The sequence below is a fragment of the Amphibalanus amphitrite genome, unplaced genomic scaffold (genome assembly GCF_019059575.1).
Source record: "Amphibalanus amphitrite isolate SeventyFive unplaced genomic scaffold, NRLGWU_Aamphi_draft 000183F_arrow, whole genome shotgun sequence".
In the NCBI taxonomy this organism is placed as follows: Eukaryota; Metazoa; Arthropoda; class Thecostraca; order Balanomorpha; family Balanidae; genus Amphibalanus; species Amphibalanus amphitrite.
This window is the reverse complement of record NW_024881678.1, coordinates 206529-224065: the sequence shown is the minus strand read 5'-3', so window position 1 is coordinate 224065 and position 17537 is coordinate 206529. Positions and strand designations below refer to the sequence as shown.

Below are 17537 nucleotides of genomic sequence, written 5' to 3'. Positions count from 1 at the left end.
ACTTTCGACTATATTTCCCAAAGATTCAACGTTGGGAATCTCAAGACAGTTGGAAACTAGAAGCTATACGAAGTCATGTGTGTATTGATGACATATTGAGGCCGATCACAGCATACTCCCCACACGCTCACCCCCGAACGCGTTGCCCTACTTGGTTTTCTTCTTGGTGGGCCTGGCGGCATCTGCGCGCTGCCGTTTCGACGCCTTGGAGCTGGGTTTGGTCGGCTCGGGAGCAGCACTGGGTTCGGGCAGTGGTTCCGGCGGCGGCTCCAGCGGTTCCACCGTGAAACCAGGGATCTGTCGGCAGTAGCGGCGTCCGATTAGACGGTGAGCGAAGGGCGCAGCTCACGGCACATGGACCCAGTTGACCCCGGGCTAATTCGTTAAAGACAGTACTGCGGAGGCACGACATATCGGCGGAGTCAGGGATGCAATACTCGTCGACTGGATATTTATTTTGTTGTACAGTGTGTGCATGAATCAACTAATGAATGAATGAATGAATGAATGCATAATTAACGAAAGAATAAGGCCAACAACCACGGAGCAGATCGAGATGCCAGCGCTGTTGTAGCCGCAGTGCAGTTCGGTGTGGCCTTACCTCTGGTTTGACGAGTTTCATGACGAGCTTCTGCTGCTGGATGTTCCGCGACTCAACCGACAGCTGGACTATGACCTTGTCGAAGGTACGCAGCGTCACCCCGGCCGCAGACTGACAGGGCACCTGGTGAATAACGGACAGCGAGTCACAATGAGGGCCACAGTCGCGCATCAGAACATCGACCGATATAAAATAGTACCACACCCCGGACTATCCCAACCACACACCGCACCTCGTCAGCTCGTCAAACATCAAACTGGCCGTTCCACGTGGACGACTTAACTCCTTTTCGGACCGCCCATTACTTAATGTGACTGGCAGTCCCATCCTGATCATAGACCTTTGTATGCCGAGGTCTACAGAGGTCTATGCATTCATCTAGCCGCGGCCGCTCACTGACACAAGCGTCTTTGAGCACTGTTCCTCTCCCTTCTCTCTATTCATCTCGTCGAAACGCCCTCACTCGTCGGCATACTCGTCGAACAGACTCACCTGTTCGTCGTAGACGAACTGCACTGTGGCGTTTTGTCGCTCGGAGCCGGGCAGCAGGATGGTGCTCTCCAGGCCGTACTTGGGTACCAGCACGGAGACGGCGTTCTGCTTCACCTGCAGCACGTAACCCTCCTCCTCCCGCACACGCTCTCTGAAAAATAACTGCGCGCGGACAGAGCAAATAGTCAGCCGAGAAAACGGACGGTAGAGACCGTAAACTGATATGGTTTCGACAGAACGCGTAACGGAAAAGAATAATTTTTCACATACACTTTGGTCTTCCCGCAACTCAACAAAATTGCAAAAATGAAGTCATTATTTTGTGATGTGTGGCGTATCGGACAGGTCGGCCACACCCAACACACGACCGTGTCCAGATAGAACGTTACGATCAACAGGCAATAGATGAGCGTGACACCAAAACCACCCCAAGCTACGTTATTGCTGCCGAACGCGGACACTATGAGCGTTCATTGCCACCCTGTCGACATCGCGACAGCAAGCTCCTGGACAACGAGAACAAAGCCCCTATCACGTTCAGTAAACAGGTGCTGGCTCCCAGCCATTGCTGCGCTACTCACGTGTGTGTGCAGTCCGACTGAGGCGCGCTGCGAATACTGGGCCATCCGGTGCCGGTAGTTGATGTGGTTGCAGGTGTTCTGCGTTCGCCGCTTGTCGAGCAACTCCTTGTAGGTGGAGTCCTGGCCGGTGACCACGGCCAGCAGACGGTGCACGATGATATCGGCGTACCTGCGAATAGGAAGCAGGGTACGGTGTTACAAGGGCGGCACACCGCAGCTGCTGCGACGATGCCTCAGATAATGCCACCTCGGGCAGTTCACGTGTGTGATGCAGTTGGACACTGTCTCACTCGGGGTAGCAGCCTGATATAATGAAGTCTGATGGACGCCTCCCTGTCCATAGTCGTACTCCTCACCTCATGAGCTGATGTGTCTTTACCGCCGGGTGGGTGACGAAGTGGGTGTAGAATTGTAGATGCGTGCCCTTAGTTCTTACCTTCGGATGGGTGACGTGAAGTGCGTATAGATGGGTGCCGCCAGTCCGTAGTGCTGGTACAGCTCCCTGCTGACGGTTCCCGTACAAAAGTACACCGCCTGCATCATACAGCGTGTGGCCATGATGCGCAGCATCGTGTTGAAGTAGGGCGTGGCCGGCTTCACGGCGGAGTTCAGAGACTCCTGCAGACGCTTGTTGGAGCTGACGTCCAGCTCGAAACCCTGTCGGATAAAGACGACGCCACATGTTCACTAACGATACACTTGGCTCGCAAGTCGCACTTTCTCTCCACTGGTGCAAGCAAGCACAGCAGCGTAACAAATGCAAAAATGTAGCCAAACTTCAATGTGAGGTGCAAACACGGCAAGTGTAATCTGAGTAATCTAATAATACTACCGCTCGTCTGAAGGCTGTGAGCGGCCCCGCACGATGCAGTACCTGCAGTCTGGCGGCCTTGATGAGCGGCAGGAAGTTGCTGGGCGGCGGTTCGGGGTGCCGCCGCAGCAGCGCGCACTCTGGGAACTCGTGCAGGATCTGCTCGGCCACCGACACGTTGGCCAGCAACATGAACTCCTCCACCATCGAGTTGGTCTCCAGCAGCTGCTTGGACTGGACGTCGATCGGGTCGTGCGTCTCCGAGTCGATGTGGAACCGGATCTCCGGAGAGGCCAGCAGCAGCGCGCTGTCGGAGCAGACAGAACGTGTCATAGTTCAATGCCAAAGGGAAGCGGGAAGCCAGCTACCAGGTGAGCGCCAGACTTAGCAACGCATCATACAATATTATTTCATAGCTTATGAGAATGACCAGCGCCCATGATCTACATAGGAGAGCATACAGCGATGTTGACATACAATGCCCTCACTGACTGAACCTGTCATCGGCTGATTACCCGTTAATGATGTAATATAACAAATCGACACTGAAATCGACCGGTGAAACCAAGCTAAATGCCTAAGTCGGTCGGCGGTACGCACCCGTCGTCAAGGCGGCGCTGTTTGAGCTGCTTGGCCAGCATGTTGAGGCCGCGCAGCGATATCGACACGGCGTCCTGCTGGGTGACATCGTCAATCTTCAGCTGAGCCTCTGCGTACGTCAGCGCTGCGCGGGACCTGAGGAGATCGGGAACAGTGACGGGACATTCTCCGGAAAGTGTAGAATAAACTCCATCCCAGCCCACTACCCATCTATTGTCACCTTGACACCATTATTAGAAACATAAAAATATGACTGTTGTGGAGTACTTGTAAACAGTCCTAAAGTGAAAAGTGATAAGCAAGCGACACATCTTATCATGTTCCGTTTCAAATACGTTAACAAATCCTGTCATTGCAAATGTTCGATAGGAATTAAAAAAATGATCAAAGAGTCACCAACTAAACCGGCACACAAGAAGAAAACAGTTTGCCCACCTGATGATGGACTTGTGGAACTTTGTGTTGACGATCTCCGCCTTGGGAGTAATCTCCCAGATGCAGGAGAAGGCGAACCGGGTCTCCCCGCCGCGCAGCGAGCACAGGTTCGAGCTGAGCAGATCTGAAATGGCACCAAACATCGTTTGAGTTATAAAGACAAATAGGGTTACTGATTTCGAATGATTATTATCAAAGCATGCTGCTTCATAGCGACTGCGAGTAACCTGTGCGGGATGTAAATACTTAAAAAGATATACAAAATGAGCCTCTCTCCGCGACTTCGGAGGGAAATGTGGTAGATGGCAGATAAAAGATGAGTAGATGACTGGACAGAAGTGGAGTGAACGGGGACAGAGGTCATCGAGGGTATGGGATGGGCGAAGGCCAGTACAGCATGAGAGGCTGAGCAGGCTTGGCCAGGGCATGCCGCACCTGGCACCATGTCGATGCGTTTGTCGATCAGGTAGACGGTGGTACCCCGGTTGGCCGCCTCCTTGTCGATGGCGGTGCCCGGCCGGATGAAGTGCGACACGTCCGCAATGTGGACGCCCACCTGCCGCCAGACACGGTCAGACAGTGCCCAAGCACACAGCAGAGCGCTACACACAACGGTCACCGAAAATCGGGCTTGTTAAAACTCGTACGTAGGTATATTTATAAGAAAAGTCTTCATTGACAAAGTGATCCCTGCCTGTAGTACCATTTGCACCATGCAACATTTAAGCCACTGTACCTTAGTTCAGACTAGTGAAGAAATCTGACACATACAGAATGGTCATTTGGAACTGAAATAAAGTAAGACGTGATTAAGGACAGTGTCAGTCACTGTCAACATTCAGCATAGCGAAGTGACACGTCATTGGAAAGGCAATTGCTGGACATTTGATGTACGACCAATCAAAAATGCGATCCCTTCTTACTACGCTCAGAGCAGGCGCTCGAAATGACCGCTCTGTTTCGGGCAGCGCTGCTCGGCCCGGCACTGGGACCGGTATGCCATTCGCCGCAGCTGCTCCTCGCTGATGTTGCGGGCAAATAATTTCACTATGCCCTAAAAAAATGCCTGGACAAACATCAGGCCCTAATCCTTGAGGTAACAAGAATATGATGGATTAATTTGCGCACAACATCAGTAAGGACCAGTTGCGGCAAATGGCATACCGCTCTCAGCGCCAAGCCGAGCAGCGCTGCCCAAAACAGGGCGGCCATTTCGAGCGCCTGCCCTGAGCGTAGGATGAAGGGATCGGATTTCCCTTTTGGTTTTACGTCAAATGTCCAACAATTGGTTTCTCAATTATGTGTCACTTCGCTACGCTGAATGTTGACATATTTTGTTTGTTTGTTTTGTTGGGTTAGGCCCTTTCGGTCCAATGAGACCATTTCAGAGCCGGGAGGATGATAGGATGTAGGGGGAGACATTGGTCTGGGCAGGCACCCTAGTGAGTCACCGGGGCTGAGCCCGTCCAGAGGACAGGCCACCCTGCCCCAAGGTACTCACTGCACCCGGCTACGGGGTGCGCTCCCTCGGGAGCAGCGGTGCCGCTCCAAGGGAGCAGCCCGCATGAGATAAAGTTGCCTGTCCAGTCCGGAGGGGGTTGCGGCGTGGAGGAGAAGGATTTCTGTATCCTGAGGATAGAAGCACGGAACGGTGTGTTGACATATGTCCGTCTTACTTTACTTCAGTTCCAAATGATCACCATGTACCTCATAGTTCCCGTTCTTCAGCGGTATGCAGTGCAGGGCGTCATCGATGTCTGTGCAGCCCGGCGGGTCGACCTGAGGCAGAAAAAAAACACATCAGCCGATCAATGGAAAATACTGACCCTGCTTGGTGTTTGGGTCATTGGAGAAGCACACTCCATGGATGGGTGGAGTGGACTTAACCGGAGGACCGAATGAGGGCCGATTTGAAAGCAAGTTTCGTCAGAAGGGGTTACAAATGCATCAGTTTACTGCAGAGCGGAAAAATATACTCTCAACAAAACAAGAAGCCTGCGTCAAAAATCAAATGCAAATAGCACTCTGAGTCTAAGCCAGCCGCCTGAGCCGGATATGTGGACTGCGGAGTGAGTTATGTCTCGACTGAATATTTTGATGATGAGACACTTACCGAGCACACATCCACATGGCGCAGGTCCACACGATTCGCTTCATCCTGAAACAAGGGGAGAGCGTGGTAACTCACTGTGGCAGAGGCTTTGATATTCATATTTCCCAGCTCGATGCTCATCTCATAGGTCAGCGCACACTGAGCACCAGCGTAGGTATGGGTTAGCCTAGTGGACAGCAGGGGCGTAAATAAGCAGGGCACTGTCCAAAACACTGTCACACAGCTTTCAATAACTTCCCAATGGGAATATAGCACGCTAGAGCTGAGAAATGACAATGTGTGAGCACGTGAGCTGAAAAGGTGGCAACTCCTTTCACTAGCGTCTAGCACATTACTAACGCACGTGGAAAATACTTTTGCAAAACGCATTCTTCAGAAAGACGCGCAAATCGCAAATTGCAGACATCTGTCCGTTTGTAATAAAGCGACATAACTAAATTTCGTGGTGACAATTATAATGCCTATCTGACTTTTTCTTGCGGGACTGAACAACTTTGCAAATGTATCAAAAAATAATTTATATCCAGAACATAAATTCCCTGATATTGATGTCCACATACTGCAAAGTCTAGCACCGCTACAGCTTCGCTTATGAAATGCCCGCGTCGGCGCCCTCCACTAGTTGGTGGGACAGGTGGTTCAAGAAGCAGTCGCCCTCCCGACCGTCTCGGCCACAGAGTCGGCAATCGACTCAGGCCCGGCAGGTTCGAAGGAGTTCAACGCCGGCGACTTCCAGCGGCCAGCCGGCGACTTCCAGTGGTCAGGCAGCGACCTCTGGCGGTCAACCGACCACGAAAACGGCACAGCCGGACCGCACACCACCAGCCGCCAGCTGCCCCGCGATCGTGATCCAGCTCGCATCGTCCACGGAGAGCCAAGGCCAGGACCAAAACGGTGACCTCGGTGTATCAGGATCCAGCGAGCCCATCGCTACCACCTCAGCCTCTCCTGAATCGAGTGCGAACAGACCGACCACTGCCAGACCGACTCGAGTTGGATTCCGTGAAAGTGACTTGGTTTCTTCTGATGAGACTGAGGAGGAAGACCTACCTAAGGTGAAGAGGCAGCGGCCGGAGTATCAGACTCCGCCGGACAAACCTGACAGCACAGTTCTCGGGGAGTTCGAGAAAGTCAACAGGGTAATCCTAGCGCAAGAGTCAGAAAATGAGGCCTTAGCGAGCGCAGAGGACACTGATAAAGACGAACAGGAGCAGTCTCCGTTGGAACAGCAAAATACTGAGGCGGATAAAGTCATAGCACAAATCGGAGAGGCCAACGCTGCCATACAGAGTGTCAAAAGCTTCGAACACCAAGCAAAGGAGAAAAAGAGGATAAGCGAGCTGAAGGTGGAAGGTAAAAAACTTTTGGATTTGTGGGGAGACGCACTGGAAAAGAAGGACGTACTGATGCAAGTTATCCGCGAATGTACCGACGCCACCAAGTAAGTACCGTAAACCCTCAATGTTAAACAATCGTAAGTTAACAATCGATTATTGACCCCTTAATGCGGTTTGATGTCAGCTAGCAGAATCAGAGGCAAGTGATCTTGGTATAGAGTGCTCGCATACGCATGTTAAATAAGCGCTCCTACAAAAGTTATCGGTGGGGGAGGAGGCGATGGACCTAATTCATAGCCAGTGTCATAAACGTTCGCATCGCAACTAAACCATTATCAAACTCTCTCCTTTCTATTTTGCAGTCAGTCGACAGAGCGGCTCAGCAGGGATGTCAAAGAGCTGGAGCAGCTCTACGGAGAGCTCGCTGAGGCGCTGGCCAGTCTACAGAGGACCACCAGCTGCCACAAGGCCGTCAAAAAGGACATCGCTGTCATGAAGAAAGCCGTCACCAATGCCACAGCAAAGGGTTAGGAATGAAACATCTGGGAAAGGTGTAAAACCCAGATTTAGCACAAAGTGATGTGGCTCATTGAAAGAATATCATTTTTTCCGTGACTGCTCATAATGTCCATAGGAACCATGAATCAAATGAAAAGACAGGCTACGGTGTGTCCCTTCGATGTGCTTTATACCTCTGTCATGTCGCACTGAGTGAGACGCATAAATGTAATATATGTGGTGCATGTTTATTGTATTTGATTCATTGGTTCCAATGGATATTATGAGCTTAAGTTCTGCCAAAAAGCAAAAGTGCGCCTAGAATAACCCACTTATAAATCAGCGTCATGCATTAAGCACCACAAATCCAAAATTCTTGGCAAACCCACGGGCAACCCACGGATGCCCATTATTTCCCCTTCGATGACGGACGAGGCACATGATACATGAGTTAGAGCAGGTACTGTGCCTTATCGTAACGGACCGAGTAAATATCTTTCTTTTGTTTGTGCAGAACAAGCTGAGGTCGGTAAGCTGGCAGCCGCGCACGAGAAGGAAGCTTACTCCAAATGGCAGTCGCTGAAGGGCACATCGGCTGATGTCGAGGCACTGGAAAAACTGCGCACCGAGTTGACGGTGAGCTAGATCGCTTCCTTGCCCCACCGCGGACTCCGCTCGCAGCATAGGCACTGTATAAAAAGTAGAGATCAATGGGGAGGAGAAGAGGACGTTAAGTGTGTAGAGGGGGAGTTTGTTTGCATGTCTTAATGCCGACACCACCGGCAGGAGAAGCAGCGAGCGCTGGCCGGGCTGCAGACTCTGGTAGTGCGGCGGCTGGTACAGATGCAACAGTCTGACGCGGGGGTCATGGAGCGCTCCACAGGCACCGCTGGCAAAGGTCAGTAGTTAGGGCACAAAGTTTGGGGCTCCGTCCGGGTCTGTAGCGTAATCCACTCATATCGGTCGCACAGGTCCTTTACTGACGTAAGCTGGTCAGTCTCGCCACAGCGCGTGCCGCCGCCCCCACCGCCGGCCGGACGACGGGTCGGCGCCGGCCGCAGCACCGGCAAACGGCGACTGGCTGAGGAGGCGCGGCACGAGCGACGGACCGGCGGCGGCGGCCAGCGCGGAGCGGGCGCGCCCAGCGCCGTGGCCACCCAGGCGGGCTCAGTGCCGACGCTGGGCCACGGCCCGCCCGCCACCGTCTCCGTCTTCACCGGCACCGTGAACTCCATGGCCGGCGCGAGCAGCGGCATGGCCACCACGGCCACCACCAGCGCCATGGCGGGGCCGCCTCCTCCCCCTCCGCCGCCGCCTCCCCCACCGCCGCCGGCACCGGCGCCGCGGAACATCGACGAGGACGATATCGACGATAGTGGCGCCGACGAGACGAGCACCAGTGCCGAGGAGGAGAACGCACCGTTTGACGGGGAGGAGGCCCTGCTGGCCGCCGCGTTCCCTCTGCAGTTCGGACCGGCCCTGTTTGACGGCCTGGAGCCGGCCGAGGCGGCCAGAGCCATGGCCAACGCCATCAACTTCCGCTGAGTTATGAACGACGATTGACCGAAAGTGGTAGCCGTAGGCCAGTACAACTACCAAACACATACCTACCGATCAATAATTATAAGTGGTTAATAAGTGTAACGTCACGTCAATGCGTTAGCAAAGGTTTTTTAGCCGTCTCTGGCCAAAAAAGTAAAAAAAAAAATCGTCACGTCAGAATAACAGAAAATCGCCAAGTAAATGTCAATGCTTCCCTTCCCACAGCGCTATTGTTTTGTGTTTCACTGAAATTAATATATTTAGGGACGAAATGAGTTGCAGCTGGGAAATAAATGCATACCGTTCACTCGAGTAATTAATTCAAGTCAGCGGGCAGGCCAGCACCAGAATTTGAACGGTAGCCGGTAAGCACTGTGAAACGGGCGAGTGCCGTGGTTTCGGCGGTGGTCGGGCGCTGCGCACCTGCGGGGTGATGACCCAGGGAAGCTGCGGTACACAGGCCAGCACTGAGACTCGGGAGGTAAGCACAGGACGAGTATCGTGGTTCGAGTCCGAACAGTAAGCGGGCGCTGCTCACCTGCGGGGTGATGACCCAGGGCAGCTGCGGCAGACACGCCAGCACCGGTTCAGAGAAGTGACTGTGCGGCACGTCGTGCTCCAGCAGCAGTACTTCGTTCTCGGCAGATTTGGTGCCGATCTTGCCGAGGTCGCGGCAGAAGTGGCCCTGGAGACAGAACCGTTATCAGAGTCAGATGGGCGGGCTCAGACGACACAACACACAATGCTCAACGCACACTCCCAACAAGCAACGAAATCAAGGCACTCCAACCACTAGCTGACTCGCAAGCCTCTGAGATGCAGTCTCACCGGGCAGGTAAATTGCCAGCTTACAAAGCATCTGCGATGTTATGACCTACGTCACATCGACCAGACCCCTTGGCTTTGGGAGACTTCCTGCCAAGATCGCTCTAGCTGTTGATATTGTAAGCTTCCCTGTCTGACCAGTGGGTACCGAACGCTACTATCCACTGTACCACCTGTCTACTATCGGGGTTGCCGTGTGTCACCTGACGGGTATCGGGACTTGTCGCGTTTCCTGACTCCTGCCTGACCAGTGGGTAACGGAAGTTACTATCACCTGGGTACCGGGAGTTGCTGGGCGGATATCACGGGCAGATACCGGGATTGGTCTCACCTGAGGGCATGAGATCCAGAGTCTTACTTAACTCTGAGTACCAGGAGTTGTCTTACCTGCGGATAGCGGGAGTTGCGTGGCCAGCTGTCGATGGACACCACCACCCGCTGTCCGGCCAGCTGACGTCCTTACCTGCGGATAGCGGGAGTTGCGCGGCCAGCTGTCGATGGACACCACCACCCTCTGTCCGGCCAGCTGACGTCCTTACCTGCGGATAGCGGGAGTTGCGTGGCCAGCTGTCGATGGACACCACCACCCGCTGTCCGGCCAGCTGACGTCCTTACCTGCGGATAGCGGGAGTTGCGCGGCCAGCTGTCGATGGACACCACCACCCGCTGTCCGGCCAGCTGACGTCCTTACCTGCGGATAGCGGGAGTTGCGCGGCCAGCTGTCGATGGACACCACCACCCGCTGCCCGGCCAGCTGACGTCTCGGGGCCTTACCTGTGGGTAGCGGGAGTTGCGCGGCCAGCTGTCGATGGACACCACCACCCGCTGCCCGGCTAGCTGGCGGCCCCGGGCAGTCTGGATCACCACCCGCGGTATTCGGTCGTTGGCCGGAACAAATTGGTGAGACATCTCCTGCGGAAGTAACGCGCATAGTCTAGTCACGGAGGTAAACACTAACAGCTTTGGGGTGTAATTAGACAGAAAGTTAGAAAACAAGGAACAATCGATAATGCAAAGTAACTTAGCAATTGCCCGACAAAGTCAACGAATTGCTTGTGTTCATGTTTTTATCATAAAACAAACAAAATACCAACCATAAAACCCACAGGGAAGTGGCCGATGACTTACCTCAGCGATGGGGTTGAGTTCGACCATGCCGCAGTACTGTCGCCACTTGCGTTTAATGATGCCAACCACGCGGCCGGTGGGCTGGGCGCCCGGCTGGCCCAGACACGAAGCAGGCGGAAAGTCCCGCTCACAGGAGTAATCTGAACAAAACACGATTGAGACTTTGTTAGCGGAGCGGCCTCGTTTCATAAACGGATAAACCCCTTAGCAATCCTCGTTCCTCATTGGCATCGTAAAAAGCAAATTCAAACATAAATAAACATAATAAACCAGGCAGTACAGCGGGTAAACCATACTGCTCCGTAACCGGCCGAGCGTCGAGCGTCCTGCGTACTGACCGTTCTCAAAGCCGGTGTCGAGCAGGGCCATGTTGGAGGGCACGGACCACCGGTCCTTGGGGTACAGTTCCACGGCCACGATATCGTCCTGGACGGCGCGGTTCAGGTCGTACCGGCCCTGGAGCAGCACCTGAGAGATGGACACACAAGTGATGGTCAGATTATCAAATAAGCACACACAGAGATGAACAGCAAAGCTGCAGTGGCCGGAAAATCAGTCAGGGATCTAAACACCGCACGGACCAAAAAACACAACGCACATTTGGCGCTGGAGTGACTTTATTTCAACAGCAGTATCATTAGCGTAAGTGCCACTCAGAGCTACTGTATAAAGCAAATGAAAACAGTCAATAAGGTCGAACATGCGAACAGCCCCCTTTGCTGCCCGACCCTCACGCACCGGCTGGTCGAGTCCCTCCACCATGACCGTCGCCTCCAGGTAGTTGTCGTCTCTCGCGAAGAACTTCCCCTGGCGCAGCCGTCCGGTGCGCACGCCGCTCTGCAGCGCGGCCAGGCTGAGGTGCTCCGGGTAGGTGACGGCGTGGTCTCCGGCGCCGGCGCAGTCCAGGGCGGCCAGCTGGTCCACCAGCTCCGGGTGGGCGCTCAGCGACCACACGTAGGCAGAAACTAAAGACGGAGAGGGTATAGCATCTGCAGCGGCCAGGTAACAGTGGAAAATAACAGCGTTGCCGACAGCACCAGCTAATAGTTAGAAGCGCGAGCCAAAGTCAAGTAATATTAAGAGGTCGCTCTTAGCTAACAAAACCTAACCACTGACATATTTCAAACCACGCCTCTAATGTCAAATTCCAACGATGAAATACGGATTCGATCCTCAAACTTCTCTGCCTGGTTCCCAGTCTACCACCCCGTTCATAGCCCCAGCTATCTCCGGTGGATATGAGCGGTCTCGTACCTCTCATGCAGGGCACGCCCTCCTTTTTGGCCCTGCGGAGGTTGTCCCGGTCGTCGGTGAGCAGCAGGGCCCTCAGGCCGGAGCCCTCCAGGTGCTCACTGTACCAGTGCGCCGCCCGCCGGATCAGGCGGTCACTGTAGTCGTTGGACGTCTCGCCGGCCACCCGCTCCACGAATGTGTCCCTGGATGGAAGATCGGCGGTTAGTGAACTGAACGGGCGGTCAGTGGACAGGCGGATAGATCGCAGAGAGTTAAAAACAGCAGTTCGCCAGCTTGCATTACTGAATGGAGAAAATGGCCTCTGTCTGCCGGCAGTCTCTATTGTGAACTTTATCATTGTTCAACTAAGTGAGCTAGTAATCCTAGAGACAAAATTCAATTCAGCTACGAAATATCGTACTTGTGGTGTTCGTTGATGAAGACGTAGCAGCGTTTGTCTGTAGCAGACATCAGATCCGTGAGCTTCTTAAACAGTGGAGGACTGCGCTTCCGCGCCTCATCCAGCACAGTCTTCAGCAGGACCACGTTCTTGATGGCATCACTGGACAGGATCTCCAGCTGCCATAAGGAAAAAACGGGCATTAGCATGTTATCAATGCTGTAAGACACCAACACCAAAATGTGTCGCATCAGTGAAAAATGCGAGCCCACTTTCAGGTAAGATCAGGTACCTTTCCACCACCCAGTACATCCCCTGCAAATGTTCGTCGTGCGGATCAAGATGCAGAGATGAGGCCTGCACACTGTGTGCCAAGTTTCTCACCCACCTGATGCAGGATAACATTGGTGTCCGGTATCAGGACGTGCGGCTCAGGCACGGCGGTGCTGGGCGACTCCAGGGAGCGCGACAGGGGCGTTTGGCCCGACGTCTGAAGCTCGCACTTGGAGCAGCCGTCGACGCCGCACCACAGGTCATCGCGCAGGTAGTGCTCGCGGACAATCTGCCGGGTCAGCCGGGCGTCAGCACGGATGGACGCGATGTGGGACAGGAGTGCCGGCTATTAATCTGTGTCATGTGCTCATCTGGCTGATAAGTTGTGAGGCTTGTTGAAGTACGCTCATTGTCGTTTTTGCTGGCTGCCTGAGCCCCTTTTGTCGATCAAATGGCATATAAGGACAATTTAGACCTCCTGATGGATCTGAAAAATACACACATGGGCGACTTTCATTTATTCACCTGCCCGGTGCCCATGCTTTTGTATAACTGACACAATGAAACTTGGAAAACACATGGGTCTGCAATATGACAGTTATTCAGGTAGTGTAATGAAATATTTTCATATCCAACAATAAATGTTAATCCTTATAAGACTTACCCTTTTCAAAACTTCTCAATTAAATATATCGTGCATTTTAATGAAGACCTACTATGACAAAGGCAGCAAAATATGTGACTGCCAATTCTTATTTGTGATTCTTGCAACAGTATCCTATTCCTATGTCATACCTATTTAAGCCTAAATGCCTGGGCTAAAGTGAAGTCATACCTTAAGAACATTTCCTCTTCTGTTCTTCTTCAAAAAAACTTTTTGCTTCAGCATTGTCTGCTAGGTAGGTGATCAGTTACACCCCAAAAGTCTGAAACACAAAAGAGACCATCACTCCATGAAAGGTGCAATAAACATAGATAACTTATCAAAAATCATGCTTGTCTTGCTAAAAGGAGTAAGTACTTCTCATTAACCCGCGCCCGGCTGGGGGTCCTGGATTTCCACGCCCTGCTGGGGGGGGGGGGGTGTTTGAACACCCCCCCCCCCCTGTAACTCGGCTCCTGGGCCACGTAGCGATACGCGGAAGGCGGCGTTCGAAAGAGCGTCAAAGCTAATGACGAAATCACTTCGGTCAATTTTTTGGTCAGGTCAAAGGTCAGGTCACCAGAGGTCATTGAAGGCAAAATTTCGCCGATTTCCAGGTCGAATATCGAAAATTTCCAAGAAGCCAACGCATAACTCGGGAACCAATAGAGCTACAGCGCCGCGGAAAAGCGCATTCGATAGCCCTATTAACGCCCTTTCTGAGTAATCCTCTCAGATTTGACCTAACGTCAACGGTTTTGCCTGCAGGGGGCAAAAACTGCAAAAATAGCCGATTTTTTCGGAAACAGTTTTTCGGCAATAACTTTTGACCCAAGCCTTGTACGAGCTTACTTTTACCGGCATCGTGTTCCTCTCGTCAAGACGCATCGAATGAACTATAACTTGACCTTGAAAGGTCAACTTGAAAATTTGACCTCAGGTCAAGGTCATGACCTGACCAGAAAGGGTCATGTTGCATATCAGTCGATCCGTATCGTCGAGCTGAACACATCTAAGGCGTTTTCATCGCTCTAGCATGCCTCTATCAAAAGTTATTTGCGAAAAACTGTTAGATACCATTTGTGACCTAAGATGACCTCAGGGCATAAACAAGGGTCACGGACACCATTTTCATGTTCAGTGTGTCTAAACCACTTGTAATTCGGTGTTTGGGAGTGTTTATAATGTCTTTCGGCCAAAAGAGGCGCATTTCAATTTTCTCCCATTGACTTATAATGGGGAGGTCGCAAAATTGACCTGACCTTAGGTCATCGATATCAAAATTCTGAGATATACATTTTGTACACGCTGTTGCTCTTAGCAATCGCTGAAAGTTTCAAAGCGATCGGTCACTCGGTGTAGCTATGACAGACATTGAAACTTTTTATGAGGTGAGGTCGCTTCAAGTGACCTGGTGACCTGATCTTGAATGACCTTGGTCTGAAAGTTTCACAACATGTGTAGAATTGATGTATGATAAGGTGTACCAAAAACGGCGGCGCGGAGCGCCGCCGTTTTTGAGATATTCGCGAAAAACCACAAGGGGGGGGGGTGTTCAAACACCCCCCCAGCAGGGCGCGGGTTAAACTAGCATTTGACCTTGCAAACAAAATGCAGTATTTCTGTCTTAGTGATATAGCAAGGCCACCTATCTTTCCATTACAATTTCACATTCAGATCGATCACGGATATTACATGAAGAGGGAGATATTCCAGGTTTCAGAATTGCCAAAAATGACCACACCTAAAGCTTTTGAAATAACTTAACATAAACTTAACTATTCACAATTCCAAGAAATCAGGAGAGAGATCTTGGTTAGCCTCAAAGTACCTCCCTAGCTAAGACTAGCACAAATCAGGAGCTTGTGTCATGTGTGCCTCAATAATCATCCTATGCAAATTGCAAATATATTCAATTCTTTGTAAAAAAAAAAAGTGCCTATAGAGTGTAGAGGAATGTGTCACATGTAGAGGAATGCCAAGAACGCAGCCTGAGCCACCTGTCACAGAGGCTAAGCTCAGCCAATCAGCATGCAGTTGCTTTTGAAGTACGCAATATGATTTATGAACATGTTATAAGCTTCCGTGCCACCACTATTTCAATTTAGCCTCTATCAAAGATGGAGTATAGTTCTTCCTATACAAAAATGGTTTAAAAAACTCCTTTTGAAAATATTTATTATTTCTTTTCTGATCATTTTAGGCATAAGAACTATTAAACTGTAGCAAAAAACTAAACTGAGGAAAGTGGTACATTTCCTTTTAAATATGAACAATTAAACCATCAATCATATGTGAGGTTTGTGAGCAGTGCCACTGCCTTATTTATGTAGGATCATTGTGCATTTTGCATATTTTGTAATCCACAGACCGGAGCTATCTGGTGTAAACTATGGGCAGGGGCACACATTTCATTTTTCAATGTTGATGTTATAAAAAGCATGGAAGAGGTTGTGGTATTTAACAATTTAGCCAAAATCACCAAGCCTAGGCTAAATAAATCAAAATGGCTTATGTAAGTTCTGTAGGTAAATACATACCTACAGTATGACCCAGCACTTATTGCTAGATCCCCATTTGGCAGTCGGCACCCAATCTTATCCCAATGACAACACTCCACTGCTATTGACTCCTCCATTACAAATCTGATAGTGATTGAATGGTTTGAATCGTTTTTTAGCATGACTTTTATTATAATTGTAGAAAAATTAATAATGACCTGTTTGTTGGCTTTTGCTCATAACTTAGGATTTAGGAAGGAAGGAGCAGAAGGAGCCAAAAACAAAAATCCATGGACTTATTTTTGGCTTCCTTCATTATGACCAAAGGGCTTATTATTCATTCAAATGAAATGAGCACAAGAAAACGTTGAAATCGATATACATCTTCACCAAACTCTTGACCAGTCACTCTTAGAAAATAAATTAATTTGCTTTTCGTTTTCAACACACGCGTTGGGACTGCGCGACGCGCGACACATCATGACGCGCCAAATATGTATGATACGCGGCAGAATTGAAAAAGAACTAAAATACAGCCAAATTTAGATGCGAACACTATTCAACCGCCATCCGTGCAGCCATCCTATATGAACCATCTGGCTCATCAGGACTAAAGTCTAAAATCGCACTGTTTTAATTATATTGGCGATTTGGCCACATTTTTGAATATGGTGATTGGTGACCTCGGTGACCAGTGGCGGCGGAACACCTTCACTGGGGGTGGGCACTGCCGACTTTCTGTCCCATTCTTTCCATGCAACGCCCATAGGGCTTATGTTAAACTGCCAAAATCAAAGGGGGCACGGTGCCCCGGTGCCCCCTCGTTCCGCCGCCTATGTCGGTGACCTCGAGGGGTCAGGCGTTTTCGCTTACGGCGAGTTATTAGTTATTACTCAGCAAGTAGCAACCCAAACCACCGGCCCAAGGCCCCGCCCCCAAATCACCTCCCGATCCGGATCGAGACGAATATGCGGGCGTGCACAGACATCCTGCGATTCATCTGCAAGGCATTCTCCCACCGGTACCGGTGAGTCCCCGGACACAGCATCCACGGTACCTAGCTAGATCCCAGGTTGTCAAGAATTCAATCTAGGCAAGTAGGTACCGACACATTTTATTGCATCATCGTATAAAGCACGGTTATGATCCGTCGTATAAGTAACATAAGTGTGTGTAATGTGTATACTATTTTTAGCTTTTGTTCAACCATGGCATGTGCCTCCATTGGCATGAAACAGATGAAATGAAATGAAATGAAAATGAAAATAGCATGAATTAAGTATTTCCGCACGCGTAGAAATCTACTGTGGTGCGTCTACTGTCTGCCGTTCTGCCCGACAGCACCTCCAGTCTGGCGTCGGCAGCGCGTCTGCAGACAATAATTTGAGCTCTCCGCCGGCGACATGAACCGTTAAACTTCCCGCAATGTCGCCAGGAAGACTTCGATCGGCTTGGCCGACCAGACCGCAATCGGGTTTCAGCGTTCAGCGACAGGTTTGGCGAGAACGACAGCGTCTTCGAGTC

At 51.2% G+C, this 17537-nt stretch overlaps 2 protein-coding genes across 7 annotated transcripts; one reads left to right on the top strand and one right to left on the bottom strand.

Moving 5' to 3' along the window:
- Positions 1 to 64: 64 nt before the first annotated feature.
- Positions 65 to 16515, bottom strand: LOC122384217 (exosome complex exonuclease RRP44-like). Of its 6 annotated transcripts, none has more exons than XM_043371349.1 (21): positions 16404 to 16515; positions 13705 to 13795; positions 12985 to 13158; positions 12618 to 12775; positions 12218 to 12399; positions 11702 to 11928; positions 11302 to 11431; positions 10964 to 11103; positions 10610 to 10747; positions 9549 to 9695; positions 5634 to 5678; positions 5228 to 5299; positions 3956 to 4076; positions 3521 to 3644; positions 3086 to 3220; positions 2549 to 2792; positions 2111 to 2331; positions 1675 to 1843; positions 1094 to 1255; positions 602 to 724; positions 65 to 297 (listed from the first exon to the last, which is right to left on the bottom strand). In XM_043371349.1, exons 2-21 carry the CDS (start codon positions 13756 to 13758, stop codon positions 148 to 150), a joined length of 2916 nt encoding a protein of 971 aa, XP_043227284.1. In that variant the 5' UTR covers positions 13759 to 13795; positions 16404 to 16515; the 3' UTR covers positions 65 to 147. The 6 variants fall into 6 exon arrangements, with proteins under 6 accessions (XP_043227284.1, XP_043227285.1, XP_043227283.1 ...); XM_043371350.1 differs by having other exon boundaries at positions 16464 to 16501; XM_043371348.1 differs by having other exon boundaries at positions 16416 to 16474.
- Positions 5980 to 9317, top strand: LOC122384218 (protein enabled homolog). The gene is made up of 5 exons (XM_043371354.1): positions 5980 to 7074; positions 7333 to 7496; positions 7983 to 8104; positions 8255 to 8366; positions 8466 to 9317. The coding sequence occupies exons 1-5, from the start codon at positions 6230 to 6232 to the stop codon at positions 9011 to 9013; spliced, it is 1791 nt and encodes a 596-aa protein (XP_043227289.1). The 5' UTR covers positions 5980 to 6229; the 3' UTR covers positions 9014 to 9317.
- Positions 16516 to 17537: the final 1022 nt, after the last annotated feature.